Raw genomic sequence first — 24,151 nt, 5'->3', positions numbered from 1 at the left:
ACGCAAGCAGCAGCTATGTGGTATGCAGAAATTGAAATTCTGATCGAGTATAGGGCTCACTACCTCCCTTAAAATGTCACAGGCTTAATTCCAAGTTTTATTGTATCAGTAAATCTGCTGAAGTCAGACATAAACTTGCATGAGATCAGAATAGAGAAAAGTATTTATTAGTTGTATGTGCAGTGGTTCCCCCTTAAAACTATATGAATTACTTAAGCACTTACCACTATTCAGACTGACTTTTTCTGTACATTCTGGATGCAAGCAAAACTGTTTGGGAGTAAATATTGTTAAAAAAACCCCACTCACTTTTACTTTCCTCTTTAGTCTTTCACTTTGTGTGAACCAGGTCTAATGCAGGATTGCTTTGACATTTCTTAAACCTGATTTATGAAATGGCAGTGTGAATCCTTCTCTTCAAAGATTCCATGGGAGGAGGCAAAGGACCCATCCCAGTACCAGCCTGTGAGATAATGGAGTTGTCCTCACACTCTCTTTACCTGGCTGTTGTGAATGGGGAAATGCTTTGTGCTGCTGTACTGTTACTGCTCTCCATCTTTGTGCCACTGGCACACCTCAGCCTCCATGGCATTTAGAAAAAGAGAGGAAGAAGCCACAGACACTGCTGAGCCCCTCTACTCAATCCCGTCATGGTACCATTTTGTTCTTTTCTACTCACCTATCAGTGCTGTCAGTAGCTGAATCTAAGTCAGAAGACTCCACCACATCTTTTTGTAGTGAACCAAGAAGAAATCTGAAGGAAAGAACAGGTCACTGAATCACTCTGTTAAAGGAAGTTTTTCCTCTTTCTCTCTAACTTCTATTCTCCAGTGTCCTCATCTGCCTCTGAGAAAACTACACACAACAGATCTTTCTCAGGAAACTATATCTTCCATTTCTGTGAAAAAACGGCAGCAGCAAAAAAAACATGGGAGTTTCAGACAAAACTGTTCCCATGAGAACTCCCTTTTGCATAAGTGCCCTTATCTGATTACGGTGGGAGAAGGGTTTTTTTTCACCTTTACCCCTGCCTAGGACAAGTACCATGTTCTGACGCCAAGTTTCAGGAATCCAAGGAGGCCAAGATTATTGACCTAGGGGATATGTGCCTCTGAGTCAGATCCTGAGATCAGGAGGATCGTAATGGCTGTACAATGTAATTTATGTGTTTGAAGGATCTAATTTTCAAGGAACCAATGTAATAATTATCTCCCCACCTATCCCACTTCTACCCTTCCACTCTCCAGTCAGCCAGTTTTTACCTCAGCCAGTTTGTGCCTCCTCAAGACTTCAAACCATAGGTCCTTGTGATACCATGTCATAGGCACTGTGACTATGGCTGCTGAGATCTCACTCTCTGCTGAATGGAAAAATTTCCTTCTTGGAAGTTTTTTCCTCAGGACATAAGTTCAGGGATCATTCTCTGATCTGTGATTTGGCTCATATATTGGGGTTACAGTGTATGCTCTGTCAGCAGTGTAGAAATTAGCAAACTTCTGTCTTCTGAATTTAATCACATTTAGTAGATTTGTGCAATAACAAAGATTAAAAAATTACGTGCAATATGAGCAGTGGGCTGTGTCACATATGAATCCGATTCAAGGTATTTGCAATAACTTGACAAAAGCTGTCATTCAATATTTTAAAACATATTTAATCTCTGAGCCTGCAAAGCAGATTCTGTCACTTCCACGTATTTGTTTTAACTAGCTGCTGTACAAATGTGGGACTTAAAACTTTTACATTGCCCAGCAACTTTAGAGTCCTTTTTCTGCTCCATTATCCACACAGGCTGCACATCACAAATATCTACAAGCAGTAGTTTGAGGTGCTTATACAAAATAACATGTATAGAACAAAACCAATATTTGTGTTAAAATTCCTTTCTCAGACACTGAGAACATAAATTGGAATCAACAGAAGTTGTTTACAATGCTAGACACGGTATTTTACTGCATATCTCAATTTACAGTTGTTTTTTTCTTTTGTAAATTGCCTTTAAATGTAAGTGCACTGGCCATATCAGACAGTTCAAACTTTATTTTAAAACTTAAATCCCAGGAACTAGATAAAGTAATGAACAATTTTTATGACACTAATGTTAAAACCTTGCCTTGTTTTGTGTGGTAGATAATGCTTTCAACTTAAGTTCCTCCTTATGTATTCAGTTTGGATTTAATACATTCTGAGCCAAATTCTGCTCTCACTTAACAGCTTCATGGTATGAAGTGCTGACAAGAGGGGCTGCACTGGGCTAACCAAGAGCATGACTTCATGATCAGTGCTCAATGAGCATAGTTAATTCCTAATCAACATGGTGGGATTGACCCTAATTAATAAAGGTTCATTGCCCTTTTGAATTTATGTTTCAGATTATCTAATGGTATTTCTTTAATCCTTCTCACAACAGGAAAGAGCCATTAATATGAGGTTATAGTTGAACATTCTCTCTTCCTTGCTTTCCTAAATGTTTGTAAGATGTTTGCCACTTGACAGCTATGGCACCCTCTTTTTTTCGGCACTTACTTTCCTTTTGGCCCATCCTCCAGGAAAATGTATTTGCTTAAAGAAAAGAAACCTCCTACCTTCTTCCTTAGCAGCATACTCATGACCCTTTAGTGTTTTCTTTCAAATGATCTCAATATAATCCAGAAATAATGGAGCTGGTCTACTAATGGTGGTTTCTTCTCCCTGTGTCACAGATAAATAGCAACAACATACTGTGTGCTGCAGCCACAGCACTCTTTTACAGAAGATCAGTCCAGATTCACATAAGGCATGCATCTGGGCAGATAAAAAATATGAACTGAGAAACTGTCTTTCTGTCAAACGTCTGCTAGGGATCTCAAACCTTGGACATGCAGGAATAAAATCATAATTATGTTGCTCTTCATCATGCAACTTGCAGCTCAGGACTGAAAGCAGAGCGGGAGATTTGGGGAGGTGTACGTAAAGATGGCATAGGACTGCCTCACTCTTTTTCTTCCTTGGCTGCTGTGTTGCCAACCACTTCTCAAGAATGATTTAGAGGAGCCTGGTCATGATCTCCCCTAACTGTGTTTCTAACAGCTCCAGAATAGGACCTTGTGATTGAAATGTCCAGAAACATGAGGTTGTGACATCAAAAGGACAGTTCCTTAATAAGTCTTTCAAGTGCCACTAGTTTCAAAGCTCAACAGTAAAACAAAGGAGAAATTTATACTTAGGGATCTTCTCAGAAAGCATTTGCTGTCCATCAGAGGTACTAAAGCAGATAGTAGAAATTACAAAAAAAAAAATTTAAAATATTATCCACCTCATGAAGGCAATAACCTTCAGCAAAAAATCATTTTTTTTGCCACAGAGGTTAGCTAAACAATTTAACTGGGAAGGTTGTTGCTGAGCTCTGCAGCAACCTGCACAGAGCTCCATGGACCTACAATGTTAGTGAATGGTCAACTTTCCCAGAAATGTTTTTCTTACCCTTATATTGTTTGACTTTCTTATACTGCATCTGTGCTTGCTTTGTCATTCTGCCATCTCCTGTAATAAAATACAGGCAGAGCATTTCAGAAAACAACCCCTCCACACTTTAAAATGCTCCAACCCGGAGATCAGCCTTTTACTTATCACAAGTTGTAGTGCTTATTTTCCTCCTCCTCCTCCTCCTCCTCCTCCACCTCCTTTCTCATCCCCCCTACCACATGCACGATGAATTACACACACATACCAAGTGTGGAGAACACAGAATCCCATTGATTTTGCCACAATGTTTCTATTAAATGAAATGAATGGTTATGTGCTTTACTTCACTGCACAAATGCGTTTGCTGAAAGGTCAGAAATAACAGGTCATAATCATTAAATTTTAAATTTTGGAACTCCCAATCAGGACTTGTTTCCTGTTTGGTATTGTCTGCAGATACACAGTGTATAGCTGAGCAAAAGATTCTCATTGCTAAAGCATCGAAATAACAGAATACAAGTAGAGTGGTTTTGAGCACGCACTCTTTATAGTCCAGTCAAAGTTTCTTCCTGGTGCAGCCACGCAAATCTCTTGATAGCAGTAAACTCGCTGCACAGACTTCATTCCCGAACACATGTTCAAAGGTGATAAAATAAATGCAGATGGTTTCCCAAAACCTCAGTGGAGCATTTTTTAGTGTTACTAAATGGACTGTAAAAAAACTAGGGAAAAAAAGGAGAAAATACAGTTTGACACAGGCAATTTCAGAATAGCATTTGGTCGTTTGGGAGAGAAGCAAAATAAAATGTGAGTTTATAATGATGTATAGGCAAAACAATACTGACAGAGCATCTGAGCTGCCTAATGGGAGTGAGTTTTAGAATACTTGAATTAAACTAGATTTGTGAGCTGAATATTTTACTTACTTAACACATATACAAAAAAGTTGGATAGGAACTCATTGTACTGTGACTGAAGTTGACAATAAAACCATTCCCAGCTACAGTGAAAACAGAATTAGGCCTTAAGAAATTTATTACAGGCTTTGTTTACAAACTTGTTACAAAATTATAAGCATTTTTATGCATACACAGGATTTACAAGAACGTGTAACTGATGTGTGCGTTTGCCTCACTCTCTGGTTGAGATCTGCAGGTTTTTCTTTCACTTGGGGCTTGATCCAGCTTCCACTGGAGAAGGTGGGAATTTTTCCATTGACTTTACTGGAAGCTGGATCAAATCCAGAGGGTAACACTTCCGTTCATTGTTGCACTTAGGTGGGAAAGAGAAGGCCAATGTAATAACCTTGCACACCATGCTTCTTTCTCATTTAATGTGTTTCAGATGACAAGCGTTATATTTACTCTGATACACTTTTGGCTGGCCAATTTTAAAACAATTGGTGTATTGGTAAAGTTAAGAGTCAAAGACCAGTTCCTGTTACTGGATTTACAGTGGAAAAACACAAAATTGTTTTATTTCTACCTATAACGAATGAATCTCCCTTGATTTTCAGTAAGCAGAAATAAAGGCATTAGGATCAACTCCCATGCTGTTTACATTTTTATAAGCCTACATTTTCTTTCTTGTCTTCAACAGAATTTCTCTGTATTTACAGTGATGAAAAGAAGTGTGGCATCCACACCATAGGAACAAGGTAGCTTCAGATTAATGGTATAAAACCAAGCTAAATTCTTACTTCCTTTTCTTATACAGAGATGGACTTATCTGGCATACTGAAACAGAGAGATCTCTATGGTTAACGATCCCTGACAATATGTACTCTCAATTACTCACAGCATCTGAAAATGATCTTTATTTGGGAATTCAGAAGATAAAATTAGGTTTTTAACTTGCAAAAAAATTCAGGGAGGTAAGACTCTGAAAAATATGCTTCTCTGCCCAAGCAGAAAAAATTTGTTGAAACTTAAGCTTTCCTACTAGTAGAACTAGGAAAAGTTCTTTTGGTGCCTTTTTAAAAAAATGTTAGTCAAGGAAGGAGAATGCTGGAAAAGTGCTAGTCAGGTTTGTCAGATACTGAGTTCCTTGCTATATTACATCCTTTCTTTCCTTGGTATTGAATCTTTGAAACTATTGCTTAAAGCAAAGTGAGGATTTAGCACTGTGAGGTGATGATATTTCCTGTGAGGTGAATACCCTGGCCTCATGGTGAAAATTGAGATGATTTCTCAAAACCTTTGTTTATGGCCTTCCCTGCAGAATTATACCTACATGGTCCAACCTGGCTTTCGGATGCACTGCTATTCCCACGCTCGGCCTCGTGAGCAACCTGTCTGATTCCCCGGTGGCTTTACTGCGTGTGATACGATACTCTCTGTAAGGAATTAGGGGAGACCACACAATTTGCTGCTTTTGATGACCTGCTGCAGATTTGAAGCTGATTCTCCAGTAGTGAAAGCTGTATGGACAAAGGAATCCTGCAACCTCGGGTTTGAGCGTTCTGATCTCGTTTTCATTTGTGATGCTGAACACACTGCAACAGCGAAAGCTGAGGTGTAAAAAAACAAAGGCCTCTACAGCCATAATCCTTTCTGAATGACTGGCATTTTCCAGCCCTGACAGTGTGTTAAGATCTTGTTAGACAAAGATATCATATGCAGTCCAATCTTAATTCTGTTGATAGCCATGACAACACTCTCATTTACTTTACCAGGAGTGGGATCTCATCCAGGGCATTATACAACTCATGTATAATAGACCATCTCTTCAAGTAGTGTAATTATTACTGTCACTGATGAAGCTACATGACAATACAAAGAAAATTCTGAGGTATATATATGCTAGTACATTTGCCTGTCCTAAGTAACAACTCACCTGTATAATTGAAGAATTTCATTATAACTACACACTACCTGGATTTCAATCAACATACTGTTCAAAAAGATCTATTATTTCACACGTCTATGAAAGATGGCAGGTTTGTTGAGCAGTTCTACACACTTTTCCCTGTGTGAAAAATGGGGAACAGATCGATGAGGAGAAGAACAGCTTTGTATGGGTGTGTGGCTTTGATATCTATGCCAGGATATCATATCTTTCTTTACTATATTTTGCAAGCCAAGGGCTCTTTTAAGGTTAAGACACCACCAACTTTGTTTCTAATTTAAAAACTTAGGCAGAGATCCAACAGTACAAGCAGAAGATAACTGATTCATGTGAGGAGGAAGCGGCTGATCACAATAAATAGTAAATTCTGAAGAACTCATCTTTTATATATTATATTAATGATCCATTTAGATTGGTTCTTGGCTTCAGTAAGTTTCTGCTAGAAATATTTTAGATTTTTTTCATAGTTTTTCTACGACGAACTGGCAGCATTAGAAACAGTTGCAAAACAAATGTGCTTCGAAAACATAAACAAAATTTGCTGAAATGCTAACAGAGGGAAAATGGACATTTCACTAACAAAATTGACGTAATATAAAGAATTAATTATTTATGCCCACTTTATGCCTGCAGTGTTGACAGCATCTGCAGGCTGCAACGTGTATTTTGGTCCATTTTTGTTTTGGCAGTGAGAAGTCAACACTGCATCCAATTAAATGTGAATGTATAGAGTGGGGAATATAAATATGTACACAACTCTTGACATTGATCTGATTTTTAACAAGTTTACTAAATGAAAGTCACTGGCTTGACAATACTGAATGAAAAATACTGATTTTACACAGGTTTTACAGTAAAGTTATGGTATGCTGCCAACAAGCAGTGTCACAAACATAGTCTAAAAAAACCTGGAGTTGCCCACAGCAGAGGCACACATCTTATGCTCTTGTTTATCGAGAGAGAAAGCTTATATACTGTAGATTTGCTGAAGTTTAATAAATAAGATCAACTTATAATATATAAAACAATATAAACATTTATATGCTACATGCATATCATATAATTTAAAGTAATAATTTATATAGCAAAGAGATGCAGTTTTATGTTCTTCCTATTTTCCTTGACAACGCGCACACGCAGGAGGTGTCTATTCTTATCCATCTCCAGCCTACCAGTTTATTGTTTTCTGAAGTCAGTGCTCTAACGTAAGTTTGGGATGTCTTGCATTGGGAGTTCCAGTGCTTGTCATCAATGCCGCGGCAGCCATTTTTTACAGGCTTGGCTTCTTTACACCTTGTTTCATAAAAGTATTGCTTAACTGGAGAGTTGCCCGTTTTAATTTCTCCCAGAACAGTTACCTGGTGTCCTCTAATGTCGATAGCAGACGATTTGTCCGTGACCCATAAACTTTCACTGTCACATACGGAATATTCCCCTCGGTGGCTCTTGTGCTCTGCGTACCTTTTCCGCCGTGAGGTTCTGTTCACCACCACCGAATTTCCAATATAATCCTCCATAAGGTACAGCGGCGGTGGTTCCAGTGGTGTGTTGTCACTCAAGAGGACTCGGGGAGAGTTGTAGCGTCTCTGCTGCCTCAAGAAGTCTGTATCCATTGAGATAACTGGCTGGAAGTCTGATTTCACATTTTCATCTCCATCCATGTCTTGCTGAGTGTCTGCTTTCTGCACTGTGTTTTGATAGTTTTCTTTAATATCTACCATCTGCTTAGAAAGCTTGTTTTTCAAAATGTCTGCCTGAATGAGTTTAATAATAAGAGAATTTATGGAATCTTCTGGCAAACTCCTTTGATCCATGTTGGTAGACTGGATGCCACGAAGATAAGCGAGAAATATCACATAAAACAAGATGGACATCACCTTGTTCACCTGTAAGATCTGCAAAGAAAAAAAGTCATCAATTAAACATGGAAGCTTACTAGAGGCCGTAAACATGAAAATTTGAATTTATTTTTATAACCTCTGCACTTTATAGAAATAAATAGGGTACGTGTTTCTTTGAAGATTTGTTACATTTTATAACAAATATGACTGTTTTCTGACTTTTTTTTCCCAGTGTTTCATCTATTTTTCAGGCACTCTATAGGGTGGTCTTACTTTTCTTTGTTCTATTCATAGTGACATATAAGTCAGTTAGACCCTTTCTCTGCAAGGGTAAGTAGCTCTTGGGATAATATGTACAAGTCTTGGCGTCAGAGAGAGGCCACATTACTTTCACACAGTGCATTCTACAGAGTGGTTTAGTTTCAAAACCGGAAGATTATGCAGCATAGCAGACTATCTAAGAAGTCCTGACTTTACTAAGTGTTGTCAAGTTTTATGTGTTAAAATCTCCTGGATCAATCAAATTCTTGTTCACCAAATGGCTTGTGATTTACTTTACCCTCAGAGCATCATCAGACACTGAGAAATAAATACCGTATTTCTCTAGATATTTCTCTTTCTGGTACAATAAGGGAAAATATTCTTAAAGGAAAAGTATACAGACCTGCTGGAGAGCAGTGTAGGAGAAAGGGACTTGGGGATTCTAGTGGACAGCAGGATGACCATGAGCCAGGAATGTGCCCTTGTGACCAAGAAGGCCAATGGCACCCTGGGGTGTGTTAGACGGGGAGTAGCTAGTAGGTCGAGAGAGGTCCTCCTGACCCTCTACTCTGCCCTAGTGAGGTCACATCTGGAATATTGTGTCCAGTTCCGGGCCCCTCAGCTCAAGAGGGAGAGAGAACTGCTGGAGAAAGTCCAGCGTAGAGCAACCAAGATGATTAAGCATCTCCCTTATGAGGAAAGGTTGAGGGAGCTGGGTCTCTTTAGCTTGGAGAAGAGGAGGCTGAGGGGTGACCTCATTAATGTTTATAAATATGTCAAGGGGGAGTGTCAGGACGACAGAGCCCGGCTCATTTCAGTGATGTCCAATAACAGGACAAGGGGCAATGGGTTCAAGCTGGAACATAGAACATTCCGCAAAAATATTAGAAAAATCTTTTTCACTGTGAGGGTGACAGAGCACTGGAACAGGCTTCCCAGGGGGGTTGTGGAGCCTCATTCTCTGGAAACATTCAAAACTTGCCTGGATGCATTCGGGGGTGACCGGCTGTAGGTGCTCCTGCTTTGGCAGGGGGGCTGGACTAGACGATCTTTTGAGGTCCCTTCCAACACCTGACAATCTGTGATTCAGTTAGCAAAGTGGATTTCATATATATTGATCTTCAGAAAGCAGTGGTTAGGCTTCTGTAGTACAAGTGGGAAATTCACATGGAACCACAGACTAATTTTTTTCAGCTGCTTCCAGGATTGGGACTTTTTTTGGTCATTTTTCATGAAGTTCCTTCAGAAATTTGTTCGAAAAGATCAAAATAAACTTGGGATCAAGATTTTGAGAAGTGGACCTAAAAGTGTGCTACTTCTCTGTATTGTACTTTGCACTGCTCTATATGGATTACTGTAGTGTCCTTGCAATTTTAACTTTTGCGCATCTTCTAGAAACTCATTTGTCATGCAATCATGGAATCATAAAACATTTTCAGCTGGAAGAGACCTTCAAGATCATTGAGTCCAACTTTTGCCCCAGCCCTATCAACACCAGTAAACCATGTCCCTCAACAGAACATCTACCTGTTTGTTAAGCACCTCCAGGGATGGTGAAAACCATCTCCCTGGGAAGGCTGTTCCGATGCCTGACAACCCTCTCAGTAAAGAAATTCTACCTAAAATTCAACCTGAACCTCCCCTGGTGCAACTTAAAACCATTTCCCCTTGTCCTATCTCTCGCCTCACCTTGCTACAACCTCGTATCAGGTGGTTGTAAAGAGCAATAAGGTCTCCCCTCAGTCTCTTCTTCTCCAGGCTAAACAGCCTCAGATCCCTCAGCTGTTCCTCATAGGACATACACTCCTAATCCTTCACCAGCATGGTAGCCTGCCTCTGTACCCTCTCCAGCACCTCAATGTCCCTCTGGTAGTGAGGGGCCCAAACTGGACACAGAACTCAAGGTGCAGCCTCATCAAAACTGAGTACAGGGACATGATCACCTCTCTGCTCCTGCTGACAACACCATTCCTGACACAGGCCAGGATGCCATTGGCCTTCTTGGCCACCTGGGCACACTGCTGGGTCATGTTTAGTCAGACATCTATCAGCACCCCCAGGTCCCTCTCTGCCTGGCAGCTCTCCAGCCACTCCTTCCCAAGCCTGTAGCGCTGCTGGGGGTTGTTGTGGCCAAAGTGCAGGACCTGGCATTTGGCCTTATTGTCATTTTTTTTTAAGTCTTTCTGTCATCTTGTTTCTATAGTTGAGAACAGTGACCATCTTTCTAAGGAGGATACCTGAATATGTTGTATTTGCAGTTATATTTAAATGAAATTATTTTCAATCTAAAATACTAACTCATAGAAGCAAGCTATTAATCTCTAAACACATCTATTTTATAAAACTGTTGGACTGAAGGAGAAAACCCTAAACTCGTATTAGAGCACTTTTACACCATGTTGTAAGCCCTGCTTGTATTACTGGTTTGCATCACTCAGAACAGTCTCAGACTTGATTTTCCTGCACTACAAACACATCCACCACGAGACAAACTGCTAGCACTCTGCGACAAAGGCACAGAGTTACAGCAAATGGAGCAGATGCAGCTGGATGGATCCTCAGATCATAGAATCATAGAATGGCATAGGCTAGAACGGACCTTAGAGATCATCTAGTCCAACCTCCCTGTTTTGGGCAGGGACGTCACCTCTCAACTAGACCTGGCAACACATGGGGACCGAGCGGCAATTGAACCCACAACTTCGGTGTTGGTCCTTGTTGTCAGCACCGTGCTCAAACCGCTGAGCTAACCGGCCCCCAAACCAGGGTCAGATAGGACAGTTTGCCCAGAGCTGTGACCTGTTAGGTTTTGAATAACTTCATGGATGAAGATTCCACAGACCCTCTAGGCAACATGTTCCAGGGTTTATCCACCCTCACAGTAAGGAATCTCATGTTTCAGTACTGTTTCCTATATTTCAGTTTGTGCCCATTGTCTCTTGTACTTTCATGGGACATGCCTGAGAAGAGCCTGGCTCCGTCTTTTTTACTTCCACCCATCAGACAGCCTTTTCCCTTAATCATCTTCATGGACTTTCTCCTATATGTCCATGTCTGTCCTGTACTTGGGTGCCCAGAACTGGACACAACACTCCAGATGTGGCCCTACCAGTGCTGAGTTGAGAAGAAGGATCATCTCACTCGACCTGCGGGTGACACTCTGGGTACTCTGTGTTTTTCTCAGAATAAATGGTGGAAAAATCAGACCTCCTGAACAGAAAAATTTTCACTTTAAAACATCATCTCTTTTTGTTTAAATAGGGCAAACTATTTTTCTGTTTAAGAAGACAAAGAAAAAAAGAAACATGTTTTACTGAGAGTTCCTGTATCCACTTTAAGCAAAACTCCTTTTAGCAACAGTGAGTCCCCACTTCATAGTTTGGAACTGCAGCAAAATCAGAGCTACCCTCTGTGGATGTGTGATCTGTCCTTTTATGGACAAGAAATGTGTTTTCTCCATTCTCAGTTTGTCACACTATGAGTTCACCTAAATCTAGACTGTTGCTTGCAGCAATGTTATGCTTTGGGGAAAAAAAAAATCTAAGATTTTCACTTACCATACAATTACTGTCATACCTAAATAAATATTAGCTTAATGTAGATGGGTCTCAGAGTCTGGACCATTCTGTACAAAAGGACCTCTTCCTGTGCAATTTGGTCTTCCCTCAGTAAATTATTTGCTTTGAAAACACTAAAAACATTATAAACCAGACGTCATTCAGCAGATTTCTTACAGCACTCAGAAGAGCTAGCCCACACGCTGTATGACACACAAGTCTACAGGATGGTGAGCAAAGCTCTGACAATGCTCTGCTCAAAAGCTGAAAGCGTTATTCATGCCAACATGCAGCTGCATGTAATCATTGCTCTGCTTAGTCTCAAAACTAAGTGGCACTAGCAAAATACACAAACTGGAGCAGGTGATGAGGTGGGAAAAGTAAGACTGGAGTTCCTGCAGACTCTCTTTAATGTCATATTGCACACAAAAAGGAGGGTCTGGGGACCTCAGAATCAGAGCAGCTCAAATAAGATATTTTTCCTGTCCATGACATTAACAGGGTTAGTTGAAAGAAGCATTTACAATTATTTTTCTGAACCTAATGTAACATGTCCTGCAGATTTGGTGGGAAGGATGTTAAACTGCTCTGAAATTTGACTTGTAGTTTGATTTGTACTTGACAAATTATTACTGCACAAGAAAAATGTTTTAGAACCAATCTTTACATTTTTCTGAAACGTTTCAAGGTGCAAAATTTGGAAAGAAAGTGCAAACATCTAGGAGGTTCATAAGTGGTGTGTTCAATGGCCCATGACTTGAAAATGTCAGGCTATCCATGAAATTCAGTACCTCAGAATATTCCTAAGGCACTATTTTAGCTAGGAAAAACGGGCACTATCGGGAAACTGCAGCTGGTTTATGGTCTTGCCTCTATTTTGAGTATAAGACAACTTAAAATTGTATTGATTTGTAGGGTTGGGCAATATTGCTTTTGATAAATGGCTCTTTACACAAAATGGACCTTTGTGCCTCTTTAAATTGAAGATAATTTGCAATTTGTAACTTTTTTTTGTGTGTTGTTAAATTGATAAAAGGGAAAGGAAAATGTAAAAACATCAATGTTTATGTTTTCATATTTTTCAAAGCAAATCATTCTGATGTTTCTGGACATTCTTCAGAGGTTACACAATGCAATTCACAAAGCAGAAATAGTGCTTACTCAGTATAGTCCAGTGAGTAAGTTATCTAAAAAGGAGACTTGTCTTCTGAGTCAAGATTTCAACAGAGTTATTCTGTCTAAGAGAAGACTGACCTAGCTAACCTAACTGTGCTTCTGGGGCACAGGCTTGTACGAACCTTAGCAGAAGCCACTCCAGCACAAGCAGCAATAGCTCATAGCCTTTAGGAGAATATTATAAAAATGCCCCCAAAATTTAGTCCTTCACATGAATTATTCTATTCTCTCACTAAAATATCTTAAAATTAAAATTATTCATTTCAAGTACAAAGACAGTTCTTGTTCAAGCCAAATTTCTTCCAGTTAGATGATGACCATGAGATCTTTTTGTTGTTCTTCAAGGTTCTTCTTGAAATTTTCCACATGTAAATCCCTGAAAAGGTTTAGTTTTGGCTGTCTTTGTGAATTGTTTGTAGTCAAATAAGTATGGTGAATAGTTCTGGAAATGGACATAATACTATTTACACTCCTACAGAAACTACAAACTGAATTACAGTGTTTGGGGCCTGGGACTGAGCCCCATGTAGGCATAAGCAAGCATTTCCATGGTGAACCTCAGAACAAGACCACAACCCAGCAGCATGCTCCCTAGTCCAGTATTAGTTGAAGTAATGTCAGTAGATACAAATGAAAAAGGCCTTAATTGGTGACTGCTTTCAATATCTGCCTGATATCTGCTTGTGCTAGAGTATTAGTCCTGGCACCTGAATCAGTTTCTATTTCGACAAGGTGTCAGGTCAGCTGTGACACACAGCCTAGTCAGCATCAAAGTGTATGACAGTCCATGACTTACATAGGTCTTCAGTATATATTGGATATAATGACACATCCATTTGAACCAGTATAATCATAGCAGAAGATACTACATACCTGTCCTAGAAACTATGTTGTTTTAGAACAGTTTAGATAGCGCGAATCCAAAACTGATCCAGCACCTTCTCTGGATTCCTGTTTATGGTGAACTCATCATTTGTCTGGGGACACAATAGTGACTGGATATCATGGTAGACTACTCGTCCAACTTTGTGCCTATGCCACAAAGAGAGTAGACAGCTACCTAAGGTGGACATTAGCAGCCTGACACTGTCTTAATCCTGGGATATCCACCCTGTTTTCTGTCTCTCTCCTCTTGTGTCACCCAAATCCTAAATTATGTGTCTTGGGAGTTCAGCAATGGCTGCTGACATATTCCAGAAAGCTGTTTTTCCTGAGATGCTGAAAAGCTTCGGACCAGCTCTGCTATTGTGCTGTGTTATTCTGTGCCCTTCTAGATACCAGGACTCATCTTTGATGATCTGAGTTCTTGCTAGAGCTAATTAAAGAGGGGCGGGGAGAACATGGCTCTCAAATCAGCCTTTTAATGCAGGCAGAAAATGCTCTACTATGTGTAATTTTGAAAAGCGCTCAACATCGAGGTAGGAAGACCTATTAGTCTCTTTGAATTGGTCCCTTTGCAGAGCAGTAGTGCCCATTATTTGGAGATACCGCTCTGACTTTCAAAAAGGATTGTGAATGTAACAACAGAGACAAAAAATAGTCTTAAAGCAAGAAGCAGAACTAAGTGAAAATCAGGCATTATGAATGGTCCAGAGGATTTGTAGGAGCACATATCAAATCATGGCATAGAACTGTTAATTTATATTACACAAGTCTGACTTAGAGATTGCTGATATTTGTGGCACAGTGGGCAAAAGCAAACACTTTAGAAAAGAAAAGCTCAAGCATTGCAAAGTTACTTGCCATAGTAGCTTAGTTTTACTCTATTTTAATGGTTGATATTCCTGCCTGTCACTGTGGTGTCAGCAGGGTATTAATGCTGTCTAATCCAGGTGTCTCAGGGAAGGACTAAATTTGGGAGGAGCAAATAGGCTTACCTCTTGCTTCCATCAATAAATTAAATAGACTCCAACAAATCACTTTCTTTTCAGAAAGTGCTCTTTTCAGGCTCAACATTTTGCATGATGTTCGAGAGCTTTTATCTTTATTTCATTTGTGGTGATTTTAAAAAAAAAAACCAAACCCAAACTCCAAGTAAACTATATTGCTTAATTTTGATCAGATTCTGAACAGTCTACAGAGCTGAAGAGTGAAGTGCCATTTAATATGGTCTGTGAAAATAATGAAATCCTAGGACTGTGAGATACTAAGTATTTACTTTTAAGTCATTGCTAAGAGGAACTGGAATAGAAGGAAAAGTGACTGGTGAATTTTACATTCAGCATTGTAATACCCGACATGATTTATGTAAGTCAGCTTGAAGTATTTGGCACTTTCTGAAAAATTTAAGAACAGCTTTTGTTCTTCAGACCAAGCAACTAATGATCATTTGTGGTGGCTGACAGCTTATCCAGGCTTTTGCCAAAGACGACAGTGTAATGATTCTCATTGCTTGCTAAACGCTGTTTTCACAAACTCAAAGAAAGTAATAAGTAGCAGAACACTGTTAATTCCCTCATCCTGATAACTATGTTGAGAAGAAATGCAACCCTTCTCCTCTGTGCTTAGGGGGATAGTGTAAAGGTACATAACAAGAAAAATATCACTGTATTCTAAGTATTCAGAAATATAGCAGTATGGAATGATTGGATATGGAAATCTGCACTGCATAATAATCAACTATTTGTACAACATGTGCCTCTAGAAGGATTTATTAAAGTAGATTGCTGTAGAGTGCTGAATGTCTCCAGAGACTTTATGGCCTCCCTGAACATTTCCACTTCTGAACATACAGAAATTTCAACACATACAGATTGAAGCTAAAGCTTTCACAAGAACCAGACCCACTAAGAAGCCTGAGCATTCTGAAACAAAATCAAGCGGGACTGAGTTATGGCAGCTTTAAGTGTTAACCCCCCCATCCTCAGGGCTAATCAAACTGTAAGTTAGACTCAAGGAATTTGAAACTAATGCATTCCTCTTGCAGATGGGCTGCAGAGTGCACACACTGTATCTGAGGATGAGGACACCAAAGTTTCATAACCTGTTCAGGAGGTCAGTTGCTTTTAATCATGCATTACTCAAGACAGTTTTTAAAAGAAAAGACACATCTGAGCACTGAGCCCCAATAGCCTCCAGTGAATGGTATATACCTAATCTCTTATGGAAATCGAGTTCAGCCTACCGAGTCACTGACATTTCCTTTTCCTCTTTAAAACACTGCTTGAGCAACGCACAGCAAGACAGCTGTTGACCCATGTATGAGAACCTCATCTGCACTTCAAACCAATCTACAATACTGTTTATGAATTTCATTGTGACGATGATTCCCCTAGGAATTGAGGAAAGCTTTCCCGACTGGTGACATCTTTGTCAAGGACAGTGTTGTGATAATACATCTGCTGCGAGGAGCAATCTTTTTTTCTGAACAGTGAAATGCGCTGTGTAGAACAGGAGCAACATCAATTTATTTCAGCCACATCTGACTGCAACTTCATGAGTGTCTACATTTGATCTTTCCACACGTATATCTTTTCAGAGATCAGTATGTGATCTCCTTACATATACCTGCCTGTTTCCAAGAGAAAGGTCAGGAGCAGTTCCTCAGTGATTACCTCATTACTTGGAACAGCAGCTGCTTCTCACACTTTGTGCAAAGTTAATTCTGTTAGGTTTTGGCCCTGCACCTTACTCCCCTGCCACCAACATTGTCTGGAGTTCAGGGCACTTGAGATCCCCCTGGAGACATTTGACACTCCCCAGCATCCTCTAGCAATCCCACCAAGGGACTTGATTATTAATGATGTTCAGGACAATATCAGCTGTATTAGCTACCTCCCCAGGTCTATAATCAGCTACAGAAGTAGGCAGGCTTCTCTCAGTCACAGCTAGGTCTTTTTCTGTTTTAGTTTCTTTCTTCACTGATGTCTTTGTGACATGGTATTCACACCAGCCTGTCTCTGCCCCAACTGCCATGGTATAATTTTGCACTAACCAGTTGACTAACGAATCTGTGCATTGAGAAGATCAGAATAAGGGTTTGGGAGGCTGAGATCTTGATTTTTCTGATTCGTTGGAGCAGTTTGGTCCAGTCAGAAACTTTGTTCATTGCCTTCCACATCTGCAAGTAAGGAACTCTACAGAATAGTGTTTAGGGTTTATTACCCTAGGTACCCTGATACCCTTGACATCCTTTGCTTTCTCCCTCCAAAAACTGACTGTCATTGCCCTACAAAGAGAGGAAAAATAAAGAATTCCTCTCCCCACACACAGGACAATTGCATAGCAGTACAATGCCCTGCGTGCTGGGTAGGAGATGCCTGTCTGTTCTGAGAGTAACGAGGTGTCTTAATAGGTATATTTCCACAAAGGTTTTCAGTGTATATCATCCTCTGTTTTCTTTTACCATTCTCACATCACTGATATTTGAGCACTCCTTAAGCATTTGTCTTGGTTAATACCAACAAATTAGGAGGGCTGCCATTGCTCCCATTTTAAAGAACAGGAACTGGAATACACAGAAGTCAGATGTTTGCAAGGTCATACAGGTAGTCTGCTGCAATTCAGGGTTTTCATGTTGCACTGGGTGGAGTGGGAAAGTCCATGGTGCGTGGAAGTCTGTTTGAAAAACAACAAGTATGAAATGCAAGGAAATAAAAACAACGCCATCTGAAATGATCAGTCAGCCACATCTTAGATATGACAAAGAATTAAAGCCACATTTGGGTAATCAATTTGCACAAAAGCTGAAGTTTTTCTACACAATATTCACTGTGTAGCTCTGAAAACTGTCCAAAGTAACAAGAAACCTAAAGGTCATATCCTTAGCTAAATCGGTAAATTCCAATGACTTGACTAGATCTGTGGTAATTATACAAAACCAAAAGATATGCCCAGAGATTTTCATTTGTCTTTTTCTTTTTTTCTTTTGAGAAGTATTTGCAAACTAAAGAATAAAAAGCACCAGAACTAAATCATGGTCGTGGATCTTTTGAACTGTGTGTGTATTAATTAATCTTTTCATTAATGTTTGTTAATAGTGGCAGGGCCAAGCAGCAAATAAATTAAATTTGCAGCTGAATGTGGAGGGGATGCAAACAGCAGTGAGTAAAGAGAAATACAATCTCTCTTGGGGAGATGGAGCCACAAACTATTGGTAAAAACCATCAAAATTAAAGTCAAAATAGAAATTACAAGCTAGTATGCTTGGAGAATATTGGTACTGAGCAACGATATACAGAGGGAAAAGAAATTTAGAAAGGAGTGATACCTGATCAAACTCAGGAATGATCTAAAACTTTGGAAAGGCACGGTATACAATAAATGCAAATATTGAAGCATTGCATTGCAGAGCTAGGAAGGAATTACCGCTTTTTGCAGCACAGCAGAAAAAAATGGGAAAGCTTCTTGAAAGCTGGAAGGTATTTTCATACCAAAAAAAAATTAAGAAAGAGGAGCAAAAACGACTAGACAGGTTATATAACTGACCTTTGAGTAAATTGCCTTAAACATGCAAGTCTTTACTATGAACTGACAGAAAGGGCATTACAGAAAACCCAGTGCAAAGATCTGGAAAGTTTAAGAACTGGTGAAAGAAAGCATTCACTTTAGGGTGAGGCAAAGGAGTGCAATCAGGAAAAATGGGATTAAGCTAAGGAAAGGGAAGTTAGGCTGATCATCAAAAGCAGTTTTCAAGCTCTGCAAGATGTTTCTAAGAAGCCAAAAGCCACACCGAAGAGGCCTGGTTTCGTGTTTCGTTGTAGCCCTGAAACGCCATCTAAGTCTTTTTTTTTTAAAACAGTTTGAAGATCCATTAACCTTTCAAGTCAACCTGGACCTACTTTGGCTCAACCAGGGCTGATTAATTGTTTTGTATTAAAGTCAGGCAATAGTTGCTGTTCCTTTTATTTTCATCAGAGAGCTGTTTTGAGGGCTTAAGCTCTCCATAATTGAAGTTGAGAGGTTGAGAGCAGTCTTCTAGATTAAACTCACTTCTTTCACCTCCCCACAACTCTGCGGGGTTCAAGCCTGGCCTCTGGGTATGTCAGAGGCATAACAATATTTGGTGTGTCCTTCTGGAAAGAGCAAGGGAAGTAATGAAAAAGATTAAGGTGAAATAGTTCATGTTTATAACAAACTGCTCTCATTCTGGTTTTGAATGCCAGAGGTAAGTTTTGTCTAACTTCATGACAGGAGGAGAAAGAGAAACATCTCTCAGACTATCAGACTTCCGTCCCTCTCCTACTAGGCTATGAAAGATCAGCCTTCTAGAGACCTTGTGATGTAGGATGGTCTGATGTGTTTTTACATTTACATTCCCACTGAACAACTCACTTTGTAGGAAAAAAATGTAGATTAAAAAGAGATATTTTTCAAACACCACTTTTTAGTTTTTCTGATGTTAGTAAACTCAAGAAGAAAACTATTTCAAACTGTGAATTTCAAGAACTTTATTTTTCTCGATTTTACACTGAAAACAAAAGGGGTTGTGTTTTGGTTTAGAAACTGAAAACTGCCTCTCCCACCTTTTTTAAAACCTTTCACCTTCCTTTTTCCTTATATGAAGGAAAATAGTAAATGAAGAAAGTAAACAGTGGGAAACAACAGTCACAGCTTCAAAAATATTAGTCTCAGTATGAAAAAATCTTGCATCCCTAAACCTAGTTTATGTGTACAGATAGAACTCACACACACAAGGAAAGAGAAATATGGTAATAAGGGAATGTTACTTAGAAATGAAACTTGGTTAGAAATAAATTAACTTAAAAATATATAAAAATCCTGATGCTAACCTGAGATATTTCTGTTGAGAAATAAAACAAAACACATTTTGTTGTTTTCCTGACATCTCTGTTGTGACCCTTGAATATAGATATTTGCCTTGAGAATCGGAACAGTGTGAAGGCAACACTGCTTCTTAGAAATCCCAGTCAATTTTTTGAGGTATCGCTGACTTAGAAGAAACAGCACTGCTGCTTGAGAGCTTCTCCCAAGCACTGGGTACAAACCTCGTTGTGTCTAAACATGTGGGTCACTGTCATCCCAGCTCTGTCCCGTGGGACTGGGATTGCAGCGAGCCACGGTGTGAGAGGCTTCATGGGGAAGCCTCCTTCCATTTAATCCAAAACTGCACCTGTGTTTCCTTTGAAAAAGCTCATGACTTTGGGTTTCTTTAAAGCCTTACAGAAATGCATCCAAGGTCGCTTCGTGAATCAAAGTTTGCTTTCTGAATTGCCCCTCCCTGTTCCTCAAACATTCATGAGCTGCTAAACAGAAAAGACTTGTTAGGCTTTTGGGTGTAAAACTTCTGAGGCAGAGTTCTCAAAACAGGACTTGAGGCCTGATCCAAATACTTTAAAACCACCAATAGAACCTCATTGAGTTTAGCGTGAATTGGACAAAGCTTTTGCACAGTTAGGAGTGGGGGGGAATGGCAATGTGACTAGAGATGTTTGAGCCTTATTTTATCGTGCATGCTTCATACAACTGAAGCATTTTCATCAGGACTGTAGTGACAAATTAACATTGAAGTATTTAATTCATACGTTTTCCGTGGTCTTGAAACAGGTGTAATTTCTGGCGTTCAGCCAGCTTAAAATTATATTTTTTAATATAATTCTCAGAGAAAAGGAGTCATAGTTCTAATAAAAACAGTAAGGTTTTTTGGGGGGAAACGGAAGTTCAGAAGTTTGCTTCTTTGCAAAAAATGCAAACTTTCAAATTAAAACAAGCTTATATGCCCAAAAACTTCTCTATTCTGACAATCTAAATAAACTGTCCCAATACGAGACATCACCTCTCCCAAGAACCTTTCTCAGTTTTACACAGCACAATTACAGCACCTCCCCTGGATCTGCTCCTAGCTGCACAGTGAGACCCCAAATCCTTTTTATGGAAAAGACCTCAGAAATATAATGCTTGCTCATCAAAGACTTGCTTTTTTTCCCATTGTGTCTGAATCTTTAAAAAAGTCATTGCCCATTTAGAGACAAAAGTCGTTCTACTAATTGGCATTACTTTATAACAAATTGTTTACATGTAGGCCTGTCCTGAGGGTAAAGACTGTTCCGGTAAATCTAGCTACTCTGCATTTTTTTCCTTGTGAGAATTTGCCTGAAGTGGAACTTTGCTTGTGAGTTCCCCAGTTCATGAATGTTCATGTGCATAAAATTTCCAGTATGCAGTCCTCCTCCAGACACAGAAGTTTTCTAATTTTAACTCTCAGTTTACACTTTGACATGAGTTCGACTATACTTAGGGATTAATGCTCAGGGATGGTGAAAGTATTCTAGTTGCAGTCGAACACCATGTATGATTTTTAAGCTTGTGAGTTGTCCGACTGAAATGCACATTCCTCATGGTTAAGCTCATGGTTGAATGCTCTGCTAAACTGCAACCCAAGTGTCTGCCAATCTGCAGAACTGCGACCTCTCTTCCAAAGTCAAAGTGTGACACCTTTATTTTCTTATTGCTCTAATGCAGGCTCTGCACCTCTGCTGGGTCCGAAGCTCATCTGAAAACTGCCTTGTTTTTTGGTAACCACGGTGTTTTTTCTTCTCTTTCAATCCAGATGCCATTTTGCTGTTGATCCACAATGCCTCGCCCCTCCTCGTTGCCAAAAAACCTCCGAAAGAAGAATTTTAGAACTGGGAGTACTTTAACACATGCTGTCTCTTGCCAGGCATATGATCTCCAGATTTTTGATAGAAAAGCAGCGTTTTAAACTGGGCATGGGAAGGAGACAAATGAGATGTACAGCAGCTGGCTTTGCCTCTCCTTATACAGTCAATAACTAGTGTGCCTTTTCAGAAAATTTCTTTTTACTGAAAAAGTTCTGGTTATGAAAATTTATCTATAGAAGGGCAAAAATAGAGTAATTCTCAGGGTACATGAACCAGAAATAAAAACAGTAATTTTTTAACAGACCTCTGTATATCTCTTGTTGTATACATACTTGATATATTTCAGGAAAGAATCCTACTGACATCTGGTCACTACAAAGGTTAGTTACATCATTGGATGATTGACTTTCATGTTATATACAGTCTGTGGAGATGCTGCTGTATGAGTTTACTCCTTTTGTGAGATATCAGGTATTCATTGATGTTAGAGGCAAGGTATGCTTGAACACATAATCCTCACTGCAGGACCAGATGCTGTGAATGCGTGAGAGCTAAAAGAAGGTCAGCGAAGGCTGCTGGCAGTCTTGCTGCAGGGGTGATAATGCTGCAGCCTGAAGCTATTTTTTCAAAATTAAGAATGACTTTCGTGATCAAGTGCTTTTGCGGTTGGTTTACATCTTGGAAACTAAAGCACAGACAGGTTATGTGACTTTTCCAAGGTTACGTGAGCCCAAGGTCACGTGAGAAGAAAATGAAAGTGGGTATTCAGACCTGCCTCTTGTGAGGTCTAGGCTGTGTTGATTGTACCCACTGGACTAGCCTCTCCCCAGCAACTTGCTGGCCCCAACGAGAGTCCATTGAGGCAGCTGACCAAAATCAAAAGTATTTTCATGACATGTTTCTTCCTATTGATGTGGCAGAGAAGGGATACAGTCCTTACTCTAGTGAACTCAAAAGTAACTGGGAAGTAAGAAGGGTAGGAAAAGGATGTGAGAAACATTGCCAAAGGCGTCCATGGTTGACTCATATAGAAGATCTAAGGTGCACTGAGGAATTAAGAACAACTTGGAATCAGCCTTAGCAAAGAATTAGGCCAATGTAAATCGACTGTAACAGTTCAGTAGTTTTCCCCAGGAACCAACAAAACAATCAAGGGAGAGATTTTTAATTCTGCACATAGGAAAAGCCTAGTCCTAGACTTCAATTTGCACAGTAGAAATCCCTGATTAAAAAGGAGCCAAATGCTGTTGTTCTTCAGGAAGTGGGAGAATTAGGGATGCTTACTTTGGACAATGGTGTAACTTTACAGTGTAGCCTATACAAGGGGAGATACACAGCTGCATCTCCCCAGGAGCAGAGTACAGAATATATTGTGAGTCAGAGTCACAGTTCCTCCCTATCTTTCCCCCACCACCACACGTACTCCCTTTGCTCTGCTACAAGAGTCAATTACTTCATTCCTTTTTTTTTTTTTTCCTGTGGTGCAATTTACTCTCCCATACTCCCAGCCAGCTATTTTGGCTAGCGAGGAAGCAGAGTGGGGTGAAGCTTGGGCTCTCTGCACTTCTGTCATCTTAACACTCCCTCTCCATCCATTTCCTCTCTGCAGGGAGTGATGGGTGAGCAGTCCCCTCTCTTCTTGCTGCAGGCATCATTGAGCAAGCTGAACTTGAAAAGTTATGGGAGCAAAGCTGGGAGAAGAGAGAGGGACAGTCCTTCCTCCCTCTTACATTCCTGTCTGACTAGGTACTGGCCCTGGCCATGTGTGGTGAGTTTAACCTAGCAAGTATGTTCTGTCAGAATTATGAGTTCTAAGCCCGTGTTAAAATGATGTAGGATATTATCAGTGCTAGAAAATGGGGGAGCACGTTCACTGGAACCTGTGAAAGATCAGCATCTTCCTAACCTGATCTCAGCCTGTTGCTAGAAAATATGGAAGGGAGCCCACTGCAAAAACAAAACAAAGAAATCACATCCTTAGGAACTTTTGGGAGGCAAACATATGGGGAAACTCTTTACTAAAGGTGAGGGGTCAGTCAACATCTTGAGATAACTGGATGTAAAGGGGCTAATAAATTCTCAAGCCTTTTTGACAATGTGATCATAAAGAACTTTGCTGAGCTATGAGCAGAAATAAAGGACTTTCCTAATGAAAGACAACTTCTCCTGTGGCTGGAACTCACAGGAAACCTGCACACACTAGGGGAATATCTCCTGTGCCCTCCCAGTGAAAGGTACACACATAGCCCTTTTCTGTCCCATGCTCCTATCATTTCACTCCAGACTTACACCTCTGGGCTGAAAGCACATCAAGCCTCAGAAATGTTTTCCTTGACCATGTCATGAAGACCTCTTACTTGTTAGCTGATATATGGGGGTACGGTCTGTGATTTTGAATTTTCAATATTGCTTTGATTGCAATATAACTAAGTGGAAAGCAGAAGACAACCTGTGAGGTCAAGAT

The 24,151-nt window shown here is 39.9% G+C and overlaps 1 protein-coding gene across 1 annotated transcript in view; it reads right to left on the bottom strand.

Annotated features, from left to right (window-relative positions):
- Positions 1 to 7,356: 7,356 nt before the first annotated feature.
- NTF3 (neurotrophin 3) overlaps positions 7,357 to 24,151 on the bottom strand; it is a 54,727-nt gene continuing 37,932 nt past the window's right edge. The window contains exon 2 of the mRNA XM_009871396.1: positions 7,357 to 8,186. Within this exon, the coding sequence (XP_009869698.1) occupies positions 7,392 to 8,186 (795 nt within the window). The 3' untranslated portion in view covers positions 7,357 to 7,391. The remainder of the gene's footprint in view (positions 8,187 to 24,151) is intronic.

The sequence above is a fragment of the Apaloderma vittatum genome, unplaced genomic scaffold (assembly GCF_000703405.1).
Source record: "Apaloderma vittatum isolate BGI_N311 unplaced genomic scaffold, ASM70340v1 scaffold16006, whole genome shotgun sequence".
NCBI classification, from domain to species: Eukaryota; Metazoa; Chordata; class Aves; order Trogoniformes; family Trogonidae; genus Apaloderma; species Apaloderma vittatum.
Note: the sequence above shows the minus strand (reverse complement) of the source record. Positions and strands in the feature narration are given on the sequence as shown.